This window comes from Patagioenas fasciata, chromosome 2 (assembly GCF_037038585.1).
Source record: "Patagioenas fasciata isolate bPatFas1 chromosome 2, bPatFas1.hap1, whole genome shotgun sequence".
In the NCBI taxonomy this organism is placed as follows: Eukaryota; Metazoa; Chordata; class Aves; order Columbiformes; family Columbidae; genus Patagioenas; species Patagioenas fasciata.
The window spans coordinates 2766435-2787393 of record NC_092521.1 but is presented as its reverse complement, the minus strand read 5'-3'; the positions used below and the strand labels follow the sequence as shown (position 1 = coordinate 2787393).

At 44.6% G+C, this 20959-nt stretch overlaps 2 protein-coding genes across 2 annotated transcripts; both read right to left on the bottom strand.

Annotated features, from left to right (window-relative positions):
- Positions 1 to 646: 646 nt before the first annotated feature.
- On the bottom strand, positions 647 to 6230 carry LOC136098686 (lymphocyte antigen 6E-like). The gene is made up of 3 exons (XM_065832296.2): positions 6091 to 6230; positions 1909 to 2028; positions 647 to 1255 (listed from the first exon to the last, which is right to left on the bottom strand). Exons 1-3 carry the CDS (start codon positions 6140 to 6142, stop codon positions 1047 to 1049), a joined length of 381 nt encoding a protein of 126 aa, XP_065688368.1. The 5' UTR covers positions 6143 to 6230; the 3' UTR covers positions 647 to 1046.
- A 3456-nt stretch (positions 6231 to 9686) lies between these two features.
- Positions 9687 to 13416, bottom strand: LOC136098703 (lymphocyte antigen 6E-like). Its single transcript, XM_065832318.2, has 3 exons — positions 13279 to 13416; positions 10714 to 10833; positions 9687 to 10143 (listed from the first exon to the last, which is right to left on the bottom strand). The coding sequence occupies exons 1-3, from the start codon at positions 13328 to 13330 to the stop codon at positions 9935 to 9937; spliced, it is 381 nt and encodes a 126-aa protein (XP_065688390.1). The 5' UTR covers positions 13331 to 13416; the 3' UTR covers positions 9687 to 9934.
- Positions 13417 to 20959: the final 7543 nt, after the last annotated feature.

Sequence of the window (20959 nt, the reverse complement as noted above, 5' to 3'; positions counted from 1 at the left end):
GCTAAGACGATCCACTGGGAAGGTCAGTGCAGATGAATGAATTCCTTCCATTTTGACCCCAGCAGGGAACTTGACTAGCAAATATAAAAGACTTATTTTCAAAGTTAGTATTTTGCTACAGATGAAGCTGAAATTTTCAGACTGCAGCAGACACACACCAGAAACTGTCTTCTGATTATTTTCCTTTAAGCACCATGCATGATACTTTTCTCCCTTTTCAAAATAATCCATAATGCCTTTATAAAAGCAATTTCCACTGGAAGATCTTCAATCAGTTTACAGAAAACTTAATGCTCAAGATCCCTTCTTTTTGAGTCCTGCCTTGTCCCCTCTGTTTGCCTGCTGAAGCCATTTCCTTTCAGCCACCTGACCCAGAACAGAAATTGAAAGCAAGTTAAATAGAATACTCTGAAATGGAGTCACAAAATGACACTTCTGCCAAAGCAGAAAAAAAAAAATGTGGGGAGAGGCTTCCTGAAGTGAATGTGTAGTGATTGTAATATTTTCCAGCATTGTTTCAATTCGACTTGCAGATTAATGTTTCTGGTTTTGTTGCTGCTAACGTGGATGCATCCAGCCGCTGCGCCTGATGTACCGTACCACATAGCCACACAAAAGAATAAAATAACACTTTATTGTATCTGGTTTCTGTTTAACAACTATAATATTAGAGGCTTCCTCAGAGCAAAATAATACAGTGCAGAAAATGTTATAAAGGGAAAAATGGCACAGGAGAATGGGCACCGACAAAATGAAGGGGAAAAAAAATATGTGGAGTTATAAAGGCCAATAGTAAGAGAGGTGGTGACTATATGGTGCCCTTCTGCATGTGTAGGGCTCCACATCACACCTTTCTCTTCTAAACACCATTTTGAGGTAGGGTTGTGCTCTTATGCATTGCCATCAGAGCACAGAAAGAGCAAAAATACTTGCTGGTGGGGCATGACCTGTTAGGTATGGAAAACAGGACGACATTCACGCTGTACAGAGAGTTTGATCGCTTGCAATGCAAGGCCAAGCAGCTCCTTTACCCCCGCCAAGTCACTTTAGAAACCCAGACGGAGGATGCAAGCAAGACTGGCCAAGATGCCCAGTATTACCATGGTGTAACTGGTTTTCACGCTGCTGGCACCGCTGACATTGCAAAACGAAGTCTCGCAGCAGCTGGAAGCAACACCGGCTATGCCAATATTCAGGTCAATTGTTGGGCAAAATGCAGAACATTTCTTGGTAATACGCTGGTTACGGTCGTTGCCTGAAGTAAGGGAAAACAGGGAGAAAAGTCAGAGTTTTTATCTTCTGTATTTTTTTACAAACTTCAGTGGTAGAATGGCTGTGCAATATCCAGTGGGGAATAGAATCATAGGATAGTTTGGGTTGGAAGGCACCTCTAAAGGTCATCCAGTCCAAGCCCTGCCATGAGCAGGGACATCTTCACCAGCTCAGGTTGCTCAGAGCCCCGTCCAGCCTGGCCTGGGATGTCTCCAGGGATGGGGCATCCACCACCTCTCTGGCCAACCTGGGCCAGTGTTAAGGTATCACCGCTTCAAAGTAGAAGCTGTTGGTTCCCAATCCTGTGCCCAAACTTTCCCTCCTCCTCTCTTGTAGCCTTTCTTCCCCTATATTCTTTCAAATAAATATTGTTCTGTACTTAACACTGTTGCTTTTCTCTTTTGCTTTGGCATGCTGGATCATTATTTGTGTATATGTGACATATGGAGACCACCTCCAGACCTTATGACTCCTCTGCTGTTTTCAGAGTGTAACCTAGGGTAGAAATCTGGACATCTAAAGCATTTGTATAGTACAAGATTGCAAGACATCGTTGTCACCATGTCTTTATGTTGTCCCTTCAGAGGTACTGAACCTCCTCTTGTAATCAGAGCCTTAGAAAAGCTTCACACTTACCATATCCCATGGTAGAGTAGGTTGTGACACAATACTTCTCGTGGTCAGCACATGAGGTTGTGCTGAGACAGTGTACGTTGGAAGTTGCATCTTTGCATGTGAAACACACCAAGGAGAAAGCTGCAAAAGAAGCACCCAACACTCATCAATCACCTCTAGAAATACCCACAGGAGCAAAAAACTGATGGTGCTGGTCCAGATGGAGGATTTGTCAAACCCAGCATCCATAGGCAGATGCCCTCCTGAGTATATGAAACAACGACTCTCGTGGGCCCAAATTAAGCTCAGATTCCTGACGCTGGTGTGGTTTTCTCATTTAGTAACCCTCAAGGGATCTTTCTTCTGGATAACTACTTGAATCTATTTAAACATCTGGCATCCAAAGTGTGCATCTGGAAATAGCTCCCCACTCTATTGCCACTTACAGCATGAAGCTCATGTGGTTTCTTTCCAACTTGGCTCCTCCAAGCGCTGGTTGCTGGCCACTAGTAGTTGTATGGAAACAAACCAGCTGATTCCTGTCCACATTCATCATCTTCAAGTCATCTAAAGAGTCCTGGTCTACACATCCTTCCTCAGACCACACACCGCAATAGTGAATGATCATAGAATGATAGAACCATTTTGGTTGGAAGAGACCCTCAAGATCATAGAGTCCAATGATAACCTAACTCTAACACTAAACCATGTCCCTGAGAACCTCATTATTATTATTTTAAAAATCATCTAAAATACAAAAAGGGAGAGACACACCTGAGGGTAACTTCACTGACCATATTGGGCATGATTTTTTTTGCTCCATGCCCCCACAATATATCTCAAATTAGGGACAAATAACATAGACCTTCACCTCAGCGTTTACTGGAAAGAGGGATTCTTGCATATGACTGGTTCATTTTCAGACCTCTCCTGTGCTGGACAACCCAGGACCTGTAGAAGACAGGGCTCAACAATCCACCCGCCTTGGCTGCAGTAGAATCTGTTTTACAGCCATCTGTGGATGATGACTGCCTAACACTACGAAATGTGTACATCTGTAGCGCTGTGCATCAGCAAAGTGCTGTGCTAATGTGAATGAATGAAAACAGCTTGCACTCAAGCTAAAGCAGTCATTCATAGCAAAGAGATCCTTGGGGAACGTTTCTTTGCATGATAAGAGGAAATTCCTACTCATCTGTTTATCTGGAGCAAACACTCCTGCAGTAATGTCACCCACTGGGGATTAGGCTCATTCTTCACATTTCCAGGCTACCCCTAACTGTGGCCAGTTAATCATAGAACAGCTTGGGTTGGAAGGAACCTTTCAAGCTTATCTAGTCCAAGTCCTGCCATGAGCAGGGACATCTTCACCCAGATCAGGTTGCTCAGAGCCCTGTCCAGCCTGGCCTAGGATGTCTCCAGGGATGGGGCATCCATCACTTCTCTGGGCAACTTGGGTCAGTGTCCCACCAACCTCAGTGTAAAAAATTTCTTCCTCATGTCCAGCCTGAATCTCCTCTCTTTGAGATTTAAACCATTAGCCCTTGTCCTATATCCCAACAGGCCCAACTTATTTTTGCACCAGCACTGTCCTTTGCCTTCCTTGCTCGTCATCTCCCTCACTCTTCTTCTCTCTCACCCAAGATTCTTTGTCCTTGTTGGTGCCTTTGCCAGCAATGTCCCAGCCTCATTGCTGCCCTTGTTTGACCTTAGGCAAGCTCATGTAGCCCAAACAAGCTCTCTTCTCCCTACTGTCCTACCAACCCCAGCTCTGACCATGACCCAGGTGACCAGGGTGTGGGGTCTATTTCATAGGAGGCCACCAAAAATACCTTTCAGGGCATGATTCATTCTTCTTTACCTCTGTGGAAACTGTCTTTTCTCCCCACGCCAGCTAACAGCCCCTTTGCACTTTTCATGGCCACCCAACAGTGACCAGCAATCGCCTCTCATGGTCTGTCATCCTTGTACATCCTACACCCTTTTGTCTTCCGCAGAAGAACAGCTAGAAGAGGACACAGGAGCCAGGCAACTGGTCTTGCAGTGACTCAGATCCTATCTCCCTTCATTCCCATGCTCAACACCCTTCGGATTTCAAAAGCTTCAGACCCGGCACACTCTGATTTGATACCAAGACTACTGGTATTTTTTCTTCCTACCTTGGTCACCATTATTTCCATCTCCCGGGTCTCTTGGTTGTCCTGCATGGCTCTTGCATTCAATATTCCTCTGCTACTGCTGGCTACATTATTTTTTGTTTTCAAGTCTGGGACCCTCCTTTGGACTATCTGCACTCAAAGCAGTATGGCTTCATTCTCTTTTCTTGTGCAAAACCCACCCAGGCACATTTCTGCTCCACCCCACTAGGAACCACCCTTTCCTCCCAGAATAACCCTACGCTAGAGCAGAGTCCCCAGACTGGGTTGTCCAGACATGTGACTCATTTTATTCTTTAACTAATGCAGCTTCTTTAATTAAACCCATTCCAAGAAAAACTTCCTGAATCGATGCAGGAAAGAGTGGAGTTTCTTGCATGCCCAAGTCCTGTTTCATCCCAACCTCCCAAAGCTCCTAATTTAAGAATACAGTTGTCCTGAGACACTTCTAGCTAGACGAGGGGGCAAACAGCTTCAGGGGTGTTTTTTTCCAACATCTCTCTGTGTTCTGGAGGTTTCTCTCTCACAATTTTGATCCTCTGGTCTGGTAAGTACAATCGCTCATAATACTGAAAGACACTTCTGATTTCACTGCATCTATTGAGATACCTGTTGCAACAAGGACTGAGTGGGGAAGGGAACAATATTTCTTTAGAAATGTGTCCCATCCTGAATGTGAGCCTGGGGTTAAGCCGGGCTGTGGGGTTAAACTAAGCTGCCTTTGGAGTTCTCCGTTCTGTGCCTAGCAATACCTTGCTCTAACTGGAAAACAATATTCCTCAAGGAAACATTTCATGCAGATAATTCAAGCGACCCAGGTAAATAACTTACATGTGTAAAGCATTAGCAAGTGCAAGTGCCAGTGGTGCAGGATTTACACCGTTAAAAACAAGTCAGGTTCAGGATTAAGTGTAACAGCAACCAGCCTTCTGGTGAGATGGCACAGTGAAATAGTGCTGCATGTGTGTTTATGTTCACGAACTCCTGTGTTAAATTTGCTGCCTCATTACATGTTATTTAAAAAAAAAATGTGATTACAGTTGATAAACTTCAGGAAAGGATCCTTTTATTGCCTTCAACATTGTCAGCTCCATTGAGCACAATGATTCAGCACATGCCAAGTTTAAAGGTTGTGAAGTTCCACAGTAAGAACATTTACAGCCTCAAATTATGTGTGAGCTTAAGTACTCTACTAGACTAGGACCAGAATGGCCAGTAATTTGCAGGTAAAGTGCTACACAGGAGCCTGAGAAAGATTCAGTTTGTAAATAAGGCAAAAGCTCCCTGAGCTGAGGAAATCAAGTATTTTCCTGAAATAATCAGAGGGATATTCGGGGCTGCACCCCGTGTTTTTTGCCTGACCCACAAGCAAATGCAGCATATTCCAGAGGCACAAGGCAGTGGCTCTTCATAGAGCCCAGCCAGGTGGAGTTAAGATACATCTTCCCAGTGCCCCGTTCCACCCAAAAAAAACAACATCCACCAGTCACAAGATCAAGAATGGGACTCTGCGTCTGCATCCCAGACCTGGGATCAACGTCAGCAAAACTGCATCTTAAAGCTCCAAGCTGCAAGAAGGAGATGGGAGCCAGAATTCCATCTTCTTGTGGCATGACCATCTCTACCAATTTAGTTAAAGCTGGTTTATAATTGCAACCAATAAATAAGAAAGTAAAAAAAAAAATAAAATGGTTGTAGTTATATGTCAAATTTGCAGCTTTATTGTGCATATTGTTATTTGCCTGTCCAGCTCTGTGTATGCCTCAACTAACCCCCCTTCTCACTGAGCTTCACCAAGGTCTGGGATGGGACTGCATGGGTCAGGTGAGGTGGGCATCTCATCCCTTCAGCTCCTCAGCATCCTTCCAACTTCTGGTGGGGACACATCCCTGGTTTCTCATCCTGAGCACTGGAATATTCTCTAGAACCTAATGACCCTTCAGCTCTACTGTTCATGCTGCAAAATCCCCTTGCCATCCTGCAATATCAAAATAATGTCTCAGCTCTAGGGGGTATCACTAGTAGAAAGCAATCCTTGGAGACTCACCGCTCTCCGTGCACAGGGCTACGACGAGCACAACGAGAAGAGAAGTCTTCATCCTTTATAGGTCTCACAGCTTCCAAACCAAACAGGACTCACCCAGGGCAGGTTTTATACCTCTGCAGTGTTTGCTTTGGCGATAGGATAATTACCACAGGGTTGCCGTGACGGTGGGTAATTGGGAGTAACGTGTCAGTACTTGTATGTGGAAGTATGCTTTGTTGGAAATCTAAACAGGCGTATGTTCCCCCCACTTCTTCTCTTCCTAGTTATTTCACAATGCAGCTTGTTTGTCTGGTGTCAAGTATGCAATAGTTTCTAATTCTGGATAAGTGGAAGAAAAGCAAAACAGAACAAAAAACAGTGTCCACGTGAGAAGAAGAATGTTTTCTTTTCTGGACCAGTTTGGGGCTCAGAGCAGGCTGAATCCTTGAGGATCCTGTCCTTTTCATGTACTGTTTTAATGCATATGGAAATTGATTGAATTTGAAATCGAACTTGGGATTGAAACTTCTTCAAAAATATCTCCCAGGATTTTTCGATACAGCTAGATCAGAAAAGCAATATCCTTCCATTGCGTTTCACAGGGGACCAGACATCATTTTCTGTGGGCCTTTTTAAGACTGCAGTTCAAAATCGTAAATGTTTCTGTTCAAAAACTGGATATTTTATACGAGGGAAAATGTTCTCTTGTTAGAAAATAAATTCCATGGGGTGGTGAAAATGGCCTGTTAAATTAAAAAATAGAAACAACACCCACCCCCATCACATCGAACAAGCTGTGACTTTTCACAAATTAAAAAAAATAAATGTCAGGGAGAAAAAAACAAGCGAGCTAAAGCATGAAGCATGAGGGGTTGCCTGATCAAGAATCTCAACTCATTAAGTCTTGAGAAAAAAAATATTATAGCCAGCCAAAACTATGTGAAATGCCAAATAAGAGCACTCCACTGGCTTTCCATACGGTGCTCTTTATTGCTATTTTTTTTTAAATCATGTTTCATCCTATCTCCCTGTATAAAATCATAATCTTTCCTATCTTCTTCTGATTGCTGTTGGTTTTTTTCCTCCTATTGTTGTCTTTCTGTCATCTGTTCCAGCTGGATCCCCTTCAGATGACACTCAGAGCTGCAGGAGCAACCTGGTTCCCCCAAGCCCCTGCCAGTGATTCTGTCCCTTGCTGCTCTCCATCTGTTTTATTTCCCTTCTTAGTCTCGAAATTGCTCAGATATCTATCTCCCATTAAATATTTGGGCTTCCAATATGATCCACCTACAGTCATTATCTCACTGAAGAGGCATGCCCAGTTCTTCGAGTGATGTAACTCTTTCCAACAGCTCTAAATTGGATGCCTAAATATTGTTAGTGTGGAGACCTGCGTGATTAAGGTGAGGAAATTTCTGCTTTCTCAATAGGTAGAGCATGAAACTCAGTTGGAACAGAGGTGGCAATTAAAGAAGAAAGCTTGAAGGAGGGGTGTTGTTTGGCCTCATAAAGCCAAGTCCTTTGCAAGGCAGGAGGAAAACAGAAGCAGTGCAACCCTCTCTTCCTTGTGAAATATTTTATTTTTTCCCCAATCCAGAAGAGATTTCTCGAGTCTTTATTGGTAAATCAACTTTTATTGCTGACTGTTTGAGGTAATAGCAGAAAAAGGGGCTGTAGTCACAAGGCGATGCCATTCTGCATCTCGTACATTGCACTGCAGAGGCAGCCCACATTCAGATTTATTTCAGCCAACAGCATCCATTAACAGGTACAGAAATAGCAGCTCAGCCAGGCACTTCTTTTTTTTTTCCTCCCTTGTAGCCTCATCCAAGCAAAAACTAAAATATCTCTTGCCTCCTGCAAGCTGCTGAGATTTTGAGATGGCAGGGCTGTATTCCTTAAATGAGTTATTGCACGAATTCTGACAGTCGAGATTTTCCATTATACAGTCCAACTGGTCCCATATGTCCCTCTGATATTAATGTTATCTTCATCCCTCACCAGTGCCAGGTATGACAGATTGAAAAGAACCCATGGGGCAGAAAGGGCACAGATGATCAGAACACCAGAGGGACCAAGGCAAAGGAGAAGATAATATCAGAGTTTACACATATTTGAAAGCTACGAACTTCAAGAAGATTTTGCAAAGAGTAACAGGGGATTTAACTGGGGGGTGGAGGATGAGGTTGGAAATACTTGTTTCCCTTGACCACAGTTGCTGAGTGGAGAGGGAAGGAGAGTGTTTTACTCCTCATGTTCTAAACCTGGTTGAAATTCTCTTGTGAGAAGGGCAAATGATTTATTTATTTTGGTGAAGATACGTACATTTCATGAAAAAAAGCATTGAAATTTAAAAGTTACTGTGAAATTCTGATGTTTTTACTGAATGTGGATTTTCAACTTGTCCAAAAGCTTCGAGAATCATTTCAGAAATTATTGTGATTAACATATAGGAAAAGCGATGGGAAAAGTGGTTAAAGAGAAGTGCAAAAAACCAAGTTTCTGTGGGTCCCTCAGCACAGAATTGCCACAACCATTCTTCAGTCAACTCATGTCATATCTAAATGAATGCCAGAACATCCTCCTTGCTCAGAAATTAAATCTTTAGAGGATGATTAAGCCTAATTCCATCTTTACAGCCTTCGTCCAGGTTTCTCCTCGTTGCACAGAAACACATGGAATCTGCAGCCTGTCCTGAAGGCTGGTGGAGCAGGACTCCCCTCAAATCCAGCTGGGCTGCAAACATCAGGGCTTTTTTCCAGGTGCCACTTATATACAAGCCCTCCCAAAATGTAGCACTGCACTTGTGAGCTACTCATCTGGGAATTAGGCACCATCTAGCTCCAAGAGTCTGTGTATTTTGCTCATCTTAGGTATAACTCCATTCCTCCAAGAGCTGCAAGTGACCTCCAGCCCATTTGGGCTGGACTAGATTATCTCCAGAGGTCCCTACCAACCCCAACCATTCTGTGATTCATTTCCTTCATCCCCCAAGCCTGGAAAAGCAGCAGCAACAGAGGAAAGGGAACGACCATAGAACTTCCCAACAAATCAGACACCCATCACCTTTGCCAGGTTCTTTTTGCCCATTTCCCCTGTTCCTGCAGGGAACTCACGAGCAATCATTCAGACAACTGCATCTTCTCCAAGCACAGAGGTCCTCATTCTATGAGGACAGGTTCCAGGAGCACCATCCTCACCTTTAACTTCTCCTGAATCTTGGTGTGGCTTTTTTACCTATTTTAAAAGCTGAAACCATCCGCCCTGCAGAGGTGACATGAGAACTATGCAGCACAGCCAAGAACACAACCAGTCCCTGCCAAACCCATGGTCCTGTCTCTTATAAGTTACAAAACAATTCTTATTATTGCTTGCAAGGGGAATGACACAAACATCTTTGACCTTTCCAGATTGACACCTTCATTTGTTAGCACTGAGTGATCAGGCAGAAGATTTGGCTTTATGGAATGCGTGTCTCGAGCCGCTGGATGCAACTGAGGAATTCAATGTGAAGCAGAGATTTAGACTGCACCCCTTTCTGGCAGAGCTGTTTTCTCAGGCTGATCTTAGTGTGGATATAGCAAACACACTCTAGAATAACATAAATCTTTATTTTGTCTGACAATTGTCACACACGTGCTATCAAAAGGGCTTTCCCAGGGAAAATTAGTACAAAACAGCAAATGATACAGGGGAAAAAAGCAGGAGCTACACTGCCATGACATTTTGTGGATGGTACCTGAAGCAATGTCTTGGAAAAACCAAGGTAGCATAGACCCTGTTAGAGACACTTAACAGAGAATGTTGTTTTCTCAATTGGGAACCTTGTAGGTTCTTGGGCTGTCCCATCTTCTCCCACCCCTCATCACAATCCTGCCTTAACTACACAGATCAAACTGGCCACAACTCCCAGGAACATCATGGTGTAGCTCATTTTTATGCTGTTGGCACCACTGAAATTGCACAGGGAGGTGCTACAGCATTTGGTGGAATAAGCCGCCACACCGAAGTTCACATTCGTCTCGGGACACTCTGCAGAACATTTCTTGGTGATGCGGTGTCCCATGTCTTTGCCTGGATGGAGAACAGACAAGAAAGGAGGGCTGTGATTTAAGATTCTTCTGAAGTGCCTATAAGAGGATGACAGGAGAAGGAATAGTGCACTATGCTTAATTTGCAATACAGCATTAACAGAGATTAAGGGATTTGATGAATGCTGAGTGTCCACACAACCTGGATCGAATTACACTAGAAAGCCCTTGGTAGAAACCCACACCATGCTTCATGTAGGACAGCAAAAAATCACTGTCAATGCATTTCTGGTTTCTAAACACACATTACTTAGGTCTAACCCATTTCCGTCCTCTATCACAAAGTATGTTTGTAAGCTCTTAGAACATACAACAGGGTCTGCTCATTAAAATCTGTCTGCTGCAGCCAGCCTTGCCACAAGGTGGTGGTGAACATACCCCAGGTGGTGGATTACAGGTCATCACTGAGAGTTTCACACACATTATGTGTTGTGATCCTTAAAATTCAGTGATTGATTCTTTCCAACAAGACAAACTACTCACCAAAATAAACTATTGCCCATCAGTTTATCAGGAAGACAAAAAAAAGCCTTGAGCTGTTGCTGGTACTCACCCAACCCAGCAGTACTGTATGTGGTGAGACAGAATTTCTCATTGTCTTCACACTTGTAGGTTTTAAGACAGTTCCAGTTGGAGTGTTCGTTTTCGCATATGTAGCAAAACATCGAGGAAGCTGGAAAAAGCACACATGACACGTATTAGTGGTTTCCAGCAATGCCCTCCTGGGAAGAAAGTGTCAAAAGCCATGTCCCTTCTTGGAAAATACAAGGCGAAAAGTATATATTGAACACGTTTTCATGACGAGTGAAATAAGCAGCTGGTTTTGATTAATGAAGCTGAAAAAGTAAACAAACAGAACAAAAGTTTTCTTTCTTTACTTGACATTTTCAGTGATTAAACCTGAAAACACATTTTTTCAGCCTGAGCAGCACTCTCTGGTGACCTTTCTTTCTCTCCTGGGTCCACATTGGCCTGGTTGGCACCCAACCTGCAAAGAAGAGCTTGTGACCTGCTCAGCTGGGTCTAGTATAGTCCTGGCAAGGAGAGGATGAACTAGCACTGTCCTCAGGTGACAGCTTAGTTTTTAGCATTTTCAGACTGTATCTGTAAAACACTGTACAGATATTAATTAATTAAAGCCTATGAAATCCCTGCGAGCTAAATTCCTGAGCAAAGAGCCACTTTAAAGGGAGTTCCCTGGGAGAGGTTGCTCTGGACAATAAAGACATTATTTCTACCAGTGACTGAACAGCATGTTCTCAGTGATGTGATTAGCAGGGCTGAGGCAGGTTTATTACAAAGCCAGAAGGAAGTAGGATATGTATTTCCGAACAAAACTGAAGTAAATTGAGCCAAATTTCCAGCCTGGCCATGCTAGAAACACAGGCATGTGCCTTCTCATTCCCTGGAGATGGATTCACAATTGGTGGAAACTATTTCCCTCCTGTTCAAAGTCACATGAAATGCTCCTCATTTCTGAACAAGGGTGACAAAGGCAGTTAAGCTGCTCTTTTACCACCAGTGATGGAGAGCTCTTGGTTGAAGGTGACCAAACTGCAAACCTGGGAGGGTCATTTCTTAGGCTGCAATTTCCCTCATTCAGTTCCTCCTGCCTTTCTCAACCCATTTTCTGCACAGAATAGCCCCTTTCATTGAATTTGAACCTGTTTTTAACAAAGAAACTCCTCCCAGGGACTCTCCAAAACCCACCTGCTGTTGATTCAAATTCACCTCTAAAGTTGAACCTGCCCATGATGCTTGGTTAGGCAATTCCAGAAGAAGTTTTAAAAGAGAATTAAAAGCCATTTTATGCCCTAACTACCTCAGGCAGGAGAAGAAAAGGCCTCTTCTCTGTGATGTGGGCAGTGCTAGGTGCCCCATATCTTGCTCTGAAACCTTCCCAAATGTTCTTTTCTAGTGCCAGGTGTTGTGAGCACAGGTGTTCTCCATGGCAGCAGATAAAATCATCAGCGTTACATCCTAGTTTGAACTTCTCTGACTATTCAGCATTCAACTGTTTCTCCATCATTTGGATAAGCTAAACCTCTCACATCTCCTCTGGACGTCCCCCAACCCAAGCTGTGAGCTCCTATCCTTTTGCAGACCCTGACAGAGCAATCCCAGACACGCTGCCCAGCAAGTGTTATTGCATTTTACAGTCCCGTGGCTCTCCCTGATTTGCTTTTCTGCCAAATACCACAAAAGTCGTTCAAACCACTTCCTGCTGCAGATGGAGCCGAGACCCCAGCGTGTGTGCAAAAGCAACTGAAATGCGCTCGTATTCACTGACTGATACAAGGAAAATCCCTCCCAGTCAGGAAACAATAACAGCTTAAACCATCACAGCTGTTATAAAGCCTTTCCTGCATCTGGCCTCTACCCACCATTAGCTCAAGTTTCGCAAATGCAGCCAGAAATAGCTTTAACGGTACAAAAATGCTTGCAGCGCTCCTCGGGATTGCAAGCATGTGCACAGAGCCGCTATTTCTCAGCTGGACAAATCTAGACAATAATTTAGTTATATCTGCATCTCCTTTTGAAAGAGGATGAGCACGGAGCACTGTGGATCCCATTACACACACACTCACTCCCAGACACTTAAAAAAGCTCTTCCAACCTATGACCAAATTACTCTAATCCTTTCAAATAGCTGCCGGCAATCTAGTTTCTTAATTGTAATGTTGTTGTGGGAAATAAAGTGAAACGCTGGCAGAAGATGCAGTGTCAATACCAGCCTTATTACCTTTATCAACAACTCCTCAAGTTTCACTCGGGAACAAAAATAAAACCAAAGGCTTCATTCCTATTAGGACGTTTCAGTTCACGTGTCTATCTTCAGGTGTGAGTGGTCAGAGCTGGATACTTGAGGGTGTGAGAAACCAGAGCCATGAGCTCATTTTCTTTGGATTATGGTTACCTCGGCAGAACTCACCCAGACTCAACCACACTAAATATCGCTTGATGCAACTGATGCCAAAGAAAAACTTCACTCTTCAGACCTCAACAACTGCAAAAAAAGAAATCTGCAAAACCTTCTTGTCTCTGTTGTTATCTCTGATTTATTTTCTGGCATTTTTATCCTCTCCATCTGTCTCTCCCAGCCCTCATGTCTCCTTACCTTGCTTGGCACACAGGACTGCCACCAGCAGGGCAATCAGAAAAGCCTTCATGGTCCTTGTGCCCTCAGAGCCGGAACGATGTGGGAAGGCACATCGCAGTAAGATTTTATACTGGCACCACGTTTACTCTGACTTCCTCTGATTACAGTAATTTGGGGCTTTGGGAGGGATGGCACATATGATGTGATCAGCAATGGGTGTGTTTGTGCAGAGGAATCTATTACGAGGCTCCAAGTAACAAGTCTTTTTTACATCTCATTCAGATCCAATCTTTTCTTTCCAAGGCCTACTCCTGCTGATGATGTCTGCATTGCTAATTAGGGGAACAATTTATCTGACTCAGACATGGGAGTCCTTTCTTATGACATTGGGCTGAACCATGAAACCTGGAGCAAAAACATGTAGCAAAGCAGAGGCAGATGCACCAGTCTGGTGTGCCTCATCGCTTGCAAGATGCTAGGTATCGCCTGGCATGTTCTATCCTTCCTACCATGATATGAGAGCTTCATATCAGTGGGAAGTGGGAAACGAGGCAAAAAACCCATGATTTTTGCTGGATAGTCTGTAGGCATTCAGGATTATATCACTTGTACTAAGAAAAGCTCTTCCAGCAGAAAACCGGCTTGTATGGTTCTTGCAATGACACTATTTGTTCCTGGAGATTGTCACTAAGAGGCTCCAGTGGGTTGGGCAGGGATGGGGTTTGATGCTTTTGTTTTGTTTTGCTTCTCCAGAAGCACCCAGGGTTTCCAAGTGATTATGTTTGTTGATACCTGTAGACCAGCTCTGGACTCTTTCAGGTTTTTCCAGTCCCTCATGACCTTTCTGCTCCTTCTGGGCTCTCTCCTGGTCCCACAACCACTTCATCACCTCTTGCCAAATGACTCAGGATGCAGCAGACGCAAAAAGTGCATGGAAAGGGCTGCAGGAGTTAAATTATGAATGGAAGTTAAAGTGACTAAGAAATAAGACAAGTCCTGATCAAGAAGATACCAGCATACCAGGACCCTTTGTCTTCAAAGAGAGAAACCATAGAATCATAGAATAGTTTGGGTTGGAAGGGACCTTCAAAGATCATCTAATCCCACCCCTGCCATGAGCAGGGACATCTTCAGCCAGCTCACATTGCTCAGAGCCCCGTCCAGCCTGGCCTGGGATGTCTCCAGGGATGGGGCATCCACCACCTCTCTGGGTAACCTGGGACAGTGTTTCACCACCATCATTGCAAAAAAATTCTTCCTCATGTCTGGCCTGAATCTCCCCTCCTTTAGTTTAAAACCATCAACCTTTTCCTGTTGCAACAGGCCCTGCTAAAAAGTCTGTCCCCATCTTTCTTATCAACCTCTTTTAAGCACTGAAAGACCACAAGAAGGTCTCTCTGGAGCCTTCTCTTCTCCAGACAATGACCAAGGGGAACTCAGAGACAAGGTTTGTATGGTCACAAACGATGTGGAAACAGAATAAAGAACATCCCATTTCTCGCTCTTTTACCCACATTACTCCCCAAGGAGTTGGTTCATATGTTCTTCCTCTGATCAGCTGTGTGCAAGATCCTGGGCAGATGACCCCATGTCCAGCCCGTGTGATGAGTCTTTTGCTTCCAGTTATTCTTCCTTTGCACTTTTCCTCCTTTTCTACAGCAGTTTCAGCCCCCAGCTATTCCTGTCTGTGCCTGTCCCTGGAGCAGGGAGGAGGGGATGAGCATCCAGTTTTCAAATTCCTCCACTCTGTTCTCTGTGTTTGCCCTGACCTCGAGCATAAATCTTTAATTATCTTCTCTTTTAGCAAGGATGTGAGAGACCCACGTGACAGCTAATGTAGCAAGTATACTTCAGAAATAATCTGTGAAAAAAGCCATACTCCCTGAACAAGACTTTGTATAAATACATGCATGAACGATATCAGGCAGGAAACATGATCCGCTAGAGCATGGGGGGAAATCGTAAGTATCAGTCCACATGTTTGTTTTAAGTATAATAGCCAGGCTTCACTCAGCCAGCTGGAGAAATGGAAACCAAATCTTCCTTCCCTTCCATCCGCATCAAAAATCCAGAAATGAAACTGAATTATTGCACTGAATTCAGCTCATCTTGGAGCCAAGTGAGCAGAAAAATGCAGCTCCTCAGCAAGAAGAAAGAAGCAATGTGCAAGTACAGCCCACAACAAGAAAGAAGAAAGGCTTTGAAATTAAAACAAATAAATAAAGAGTAAATAAATGACGCTGCTAAAGCTAAGTGCAGCTGAACAGAAAATCTGCAAGTGAGAAATGAGCTGTAGGAAGTAGAAATGTGAGAAAGCATTTAAATAGATTAGAAAGAGGGAAGGTTAATAATAATAAACAAGATTAATATTTCACCCAGAACTGGAAAGAGAAAAGGAGGGAGTTGAAATATATTCGTACAAAGCAAAATAAATCAAAGCAAACACACAAAGCTTGGGGGAAAATAATTAAAGACAGGCAAAGTGAGGGTAAGAAATAAGATGGGATGGGAGGGAAGTATTAATGCTTCACCGTTTCTCCTACGGTGGCATTACTTAGTGCTGTGCAATGTACATGTTGGTATGTGCAGACACTGTTCAGTTATTAACCACAGCCCTTCAAGGTCTGAGGAGCGTTTTCTACAGCTCCATAAATCCCAGTTTAACCAGCCACTGCGGTCAGACTACAGGGTGTCCTATGGGGTCTGGATGAAGAAGACATCTGGGGCATCACCTGGACCCTATCCCTGCATCCCTGAAGGAGAAGACTGCAAAAGCTTTAGGACCCAGGCTGGTGTCTGGTCAGGTCCCAAAAACACACTATTGATATTGCAATCACGCCCAGGGCCACCGCAAGGGCTCTGGACTCCAACCAGCATCACGGCAGTGGGATGGGGGACGGGTCTCCTTTGAAGCAGAGAGCAGCCCTTTTTTGGTTTTTTTGCAAGCAAGGGGAGAAGAGAGCTGGAAGAAAAACCAAGGCAAAGACAACTGGGGTAGTGGGAAGTGCAGATGGTGTCAGGAGGCTTCAGGGAAAGCGTGGAGGTGTTAAAACTACTTTTGCAGGGACATAAAAAGAGGGAAAAAAAAAAAGCAAGAGAAGGGCGGCAGGGTGAATCTTGCAGCAGAAATTGAGGTACGTAGGTGTTAACCCAACGGGTGTCACAAGGGGTATTAAACAGTTAACAGAGCCTGGGAGCCTTAAGGAAGAAACCTTAACCCACTTGGAGCTTGGCAGCCAACAGTGTGTGTTTGTGCCAGACCTTGGGAGCGCATTGTGCAAGGCCTGTCCCTTTTTGTGTAATGGGAACCAGACAAAGCGTGTTTTCAACCCGTGACGGAGCAGTGAGGTGGAGCAAACTGCCAAGTCCAGGGACGTTTTAATGTCAACTCTCCCTGGTTTTTCTCTTTTTCTTCCTGGACACTGGTTCCGATCACAGCCCTCCTCCATGGTGCAGGTGGGATATGATGCATTTCAGCTCCAGGTTGTAAACTGGAGCCTCAACAGGGAAAGGAGATGCCATGGGACAAGGTGAGAAGAAGGCACGCATGTGTAGTTCTCCTTGTGTCCCTGAGTCATGCAGATGGTGCATGAAGGGCAAGCGGTCCAGTCCAGCCCCAAACAGCATCAGGCTGATCTGGTTGTGTCCTCTCCTTCCTTGGTCGGTCAGGGAAGGTTGTGTTGCTTCATCTGGCCATGCAATGGCAACAGAGTTAGGTGAAGGACTGGAAGTGGGGAGATCATGGGATCCAGAAACCCCAGGAAAAAAAAAGAGGACACACATGATATTCTGCCTTTTCCATCCAAAGCCTGACTGTTGCAGGCAGCCTGCTCTATTCTTCCCTTTCCCAAAAGCACATCTGGGTCTGTAGGTGACCTGGTAGGCTCCAAACAACAGGACAGAGCTCCTCAGGTCAGCCCCATGGCAGATGACAGAGGCTACCAAACCTCCAGCTAGGAAGGACAGGGGTAACCCAGATCCACCACGTGTGTCTGAAATACAAGGTGATTCTTCTAGACTCCCATCTCAACATGACAGCTGTGACGGTCTCCAGAAGTCTTGCTATCAGTCTCAATGGATGAAGAACCTGAGTTTTCTGAGGCTGCAGCTACCAGCCAACAGGGAATCAAAGCAGTTTTGTCGCATTCACTTTACCTCCAAGGTCCTGAGATATAATTCAGTCCTGTCAACTTGGAGACTCATAGGGAGTTATCAAACAGCATCAATATACACAGAGTCAACTACCATGATTCACATCCCCGTCGATGCCCTGCCTGAAGGGCCAGATCCAGGCTAGCTCACTAAACAAGGCACAAGCCCATCCCCAACGCCATCCATGCCACTGGACCATCAACATGGCTTGGGCACACCCCAAACACCATTGTCTCAAACAGTGAGTGGACATGGGGCTGCTCCTTGCAAGCAATTTGGCTGTAACCACCCTGTTTGTATAGGAAAGAGGTTTGAGTTATAGATGTGAATCATCCTTCTTGGATCCAGGGCCAAGCTTTATTACTCTGTGGTAGCATCTCTGTAGTTGGGGGGGGATATTAGAGACCTGTAGGGTCTGAAGGAAAAAGGACAGTGAAGAAGGATGGTTAGGAGGAGGAAGAAGAGCTGAGAGAGAGAAAAATCAAATACTGTTTTGAGATTCCTTGGAAAGACTTAATGCCAGTTCTCGTCAAGGAGGACACCACTGGCCACACCTGCATTTGGGGACAAATGATCCTCACAGGTTTATTTAAATTCATACTTTTAACACAGCTCAGTTGATAGTTTCCAAATCTGTAATTGCTTTTTCAATGAAAGTGGAAATTTCCCCTTGTTCAAGGTCCAGCCCTCCTGATTCTCTTTCATGACATAAGCAGACAACGTGCAGGCACTAAAACAGGACCTTCCTCTGTGACACATGTTCACTCCAGTCCTGACAAGCAATGCTCCAATCTTTCTTTGGAAATCTTGGGCTGCAATATACATCTGGACCATGCCAATATTAATGCATACGAAAGGCTGATCAAAAGCTTTGGCACAGAAGATTATGGCCAACATCTGCAGGAAGTAAAGCAGGTAACAGCTCTCATCTTTGTCTTGACAAGTGTCTTTCTGATCACTGTGGGGGTTCTGTGTTTTGTTTTGTTTTAAATTGGACTTTAAGATTCTGGAGTCACATGGTGGTGTAGAGAGCAGTCATTTGAATCTGCAAGAGCAGTGATATGTGAGAGGAACTCATGTAGGACACAGCTGTAGTAGCATCTGGCCTTGTGAGAACCTCCACAGCCATCTGCAGGGACACCAAGAAAGCCTTAGTCTAGTCATCGATTTTACTTGTGTAAGAAATAAAATTTTCCATGTCTACCCACTATAAAGGGTTGACACGAACATGCCACCATGGAAGGCAGGGAAACAGTGTCGTGGTTGAGACGGACAAACGACATGGACCAAGTTCTGCCAGGATGAAAGTAGTAGGTGCCATTTATTGCCACAAGTGCATTTTTATACAGTTTTACTAATTCATGTGTCTCTTCACTATTGGTTTCAAGTTACAGCAGTAACATCTCATTGACTAATTTTGCTATCATCAGTGTTACTCTTCTACTCCCTTCTCTCTCACGGGTACATCCTTAATATCTCCGGATACTCCTTTACTCCCATCTTTCTCATGGGTAGGCCTTCATATCTTCAAGGCTAATTTCTGTTCCCATGCCCTCCGTCAGTGAATCCACGGACCCACCGTAGTCCCCCACAAAACAGTCACAGTTTTTAAAATTGCCTTTAAAAAATACTGATTTAGGTTCTTCCTTTAGGTTCTTTCTTTAGGTTCTTGACTCACCTTTTGTATGGTAGATATTTCAGGCCTGGAAATAATCTTTGGCACTGAAACCCAATATCCGGGCTTTCCAACATTAGGTGAAAGTTGAGAGTAAAATGAGGAAAGCACATTTCTCTCTGTCTATGGGAAAGCTGTGATGAGCTCCACAGACAACCTCTCTTAATTTGTTTTAGGGGCTCTGGGTCTGATTTTTCCCAAGTGGACCCCAGTTGGGTATGGAAAAACTCATTGTGAGTGGAAAAACTCAGCACACCATGGGAACTTCAGGATGGTCTGGTTTCTCTCCCGACTCACTCCCGCTGGCCCAGCCAGGTACAGCATCAAAACCTCACTTGCATGGTGAGAATGAGAGCTTGGGCCATCCCATGTTACGTCTAGAAACTTGTCACGCCTCAAGTAATAGCCAGGCTGAAACCTCTGCAACTGCGGCCAAGGAGGGTGAGGAAAGCAGGGCTGTCCCCAGAGGAGGAGAGCACATGGCAGGTGGAGGAGCTGGAGGTCAAGAAATATCCTGGCTGAAACCACCCCAACCTGATGGGTGTGTTCAGCAGGGCAGAGTAACAAACAGGATGATATCTGGGAACGCGATCGTGTTCCTCACTGGGTGAGCAGAAGGGTATTTTCCCAGGACTGTTCGCCAAAAATTTAAGGCTGTGTTTGGGTTTTTTGCTGTTGGTTTGGTTGGGGTTTTTTGTTTGTTTGTTTGTTTTTTGTTGTTGTTGTAGATGTTGTTTGGTTTTTTTATCATTATTATTTTGAAAAAGCAGGGCATGGTTTTGCTGGGGTGTGTTTCCATGAGTGTTTGGGCGAGAGCATCCCTGCACACTGCATTGGGGTGTTGGCTCCTCTCACTCCATTCCCACTGCTCATGCGGTATGGTGAGGGCACCTCATGTGCCATGATCCATCACATCCATAGAATCATAGAATCACAGAACAGTTTGTCTTGGAAGAGACCTTCAAAGGTCATCTAATTCCAACCCTGATCTAGTCCACCATCAGAGCAGCCCCTCTGAACCCAGCTTGCCAACTACTCAGTGCAAACAAGGGCTTGTAAACCTCACAGATGACAGCCTGGGGAGGGCATGGAAACCAGAAGCCACCCACACTGATCCAGGGAGCAATAGCAGGGTGGAAAAGCCACTGTGGGTTTGCATTCACCCTCCTACTTGTCAAGAAAAGGGCACAGTAGGAACAGCTCGTCCAATCTTGATTGCACAAGCTGTGTACAAGGCTTTCACCCACTCCCAACTTCTCAAAACGTCAGGAAGAAGACAACCGTGTCTTGAAAAGACTTTACGATGTTTCAGCAAAGGCTCCCAGAGCCTTAAAATTTAGTCTGAGTGAGGAAAGGCACATCCAAAATCAAAGGCATGGGACAGTGGTGGCTTTTGTTCCTCAGCCTGTGGCAGCTGCAGTGGCTGCTCCTGCCTGTTTTGCTTTGTAAATCAACCACTGCTGCAGGAGAAGCAGGGGGGTAAAACACAGGATCTCCAATGGGAAAAGAAGCCCATGAAGATTTCCTTCCTCTGAAAGCAAAGCCCAGTAATGTGCACTTTCGTTTTTGGGTTGTAAACACAGCAGTTGGCATCAGGCCCTGGTTTTGCTCACAACTGCTCTCTCCTGCCTCCCTGTGTGGAGGAAAACTCACTTTCATTCAAGCTGAAACGGAGATGGGATGAAGTGCCAGCAGAAACGAATCTGGGATTGCATAGCACGGGGAGACACGTTCTTCAGCCAAAAGATCACTCCCTGTCCTCTGGGCATGGCTTTCACAGTAGGTATAATAGGACATCTCCTTTTCTCACGTCTGTCATGTCCACAGCACCAAGCAATGCCAAAATCTGGCCATGGCATCTCCAGTGTCCTC

Bases quoted from the DNA above. Each gene is read 5' to 3' on its own strand.
- LOC136098703 (XM_065832318.2), bottom strand. From the start codon at position 13,330: ATGAAGGCTTTTCTGATTGCCCTGCTGGTGGCAGTCCTGTGTGCCAAG. The intron at 10,834-13,278 runs GTAAGGAGACAT...TGCTTTTTCCAG, and splicing joins AGTCCTGTGTGCCAAGCAAG to CTTCCTCGATGTTTTGCTAC. The intron at 10,144-10,713 runs GTGAGTACCAGC...TTCTCCATCCAG, and splicing joins ATACAGTACTGCTGGGTTGG to GCAAAGACATGGGACACCGC.
- LOC136098686 (XM_065832296.2), bottom strand. From the start codon at position 6,142: ATGAAGACTTCTCTTCTCGTTGTGCTCGTCGTAGCCCTGTGCACGGAG. The intron at 2,029-6,090 runs GTGAGTCTCCAA...CTTCTTTTGCAG, and splicing joins AGCCCTGTGCACGGAGAGCG to CTTTCTCCTTGGTGTGTTTC. The intron at 1,256-1,908 runs GTAAGTGTGAAG...CCCTTACTTCAG, and splicing joins CTACTCTACCATGGGATATG to GCAACGACCGTAACCAGCGT.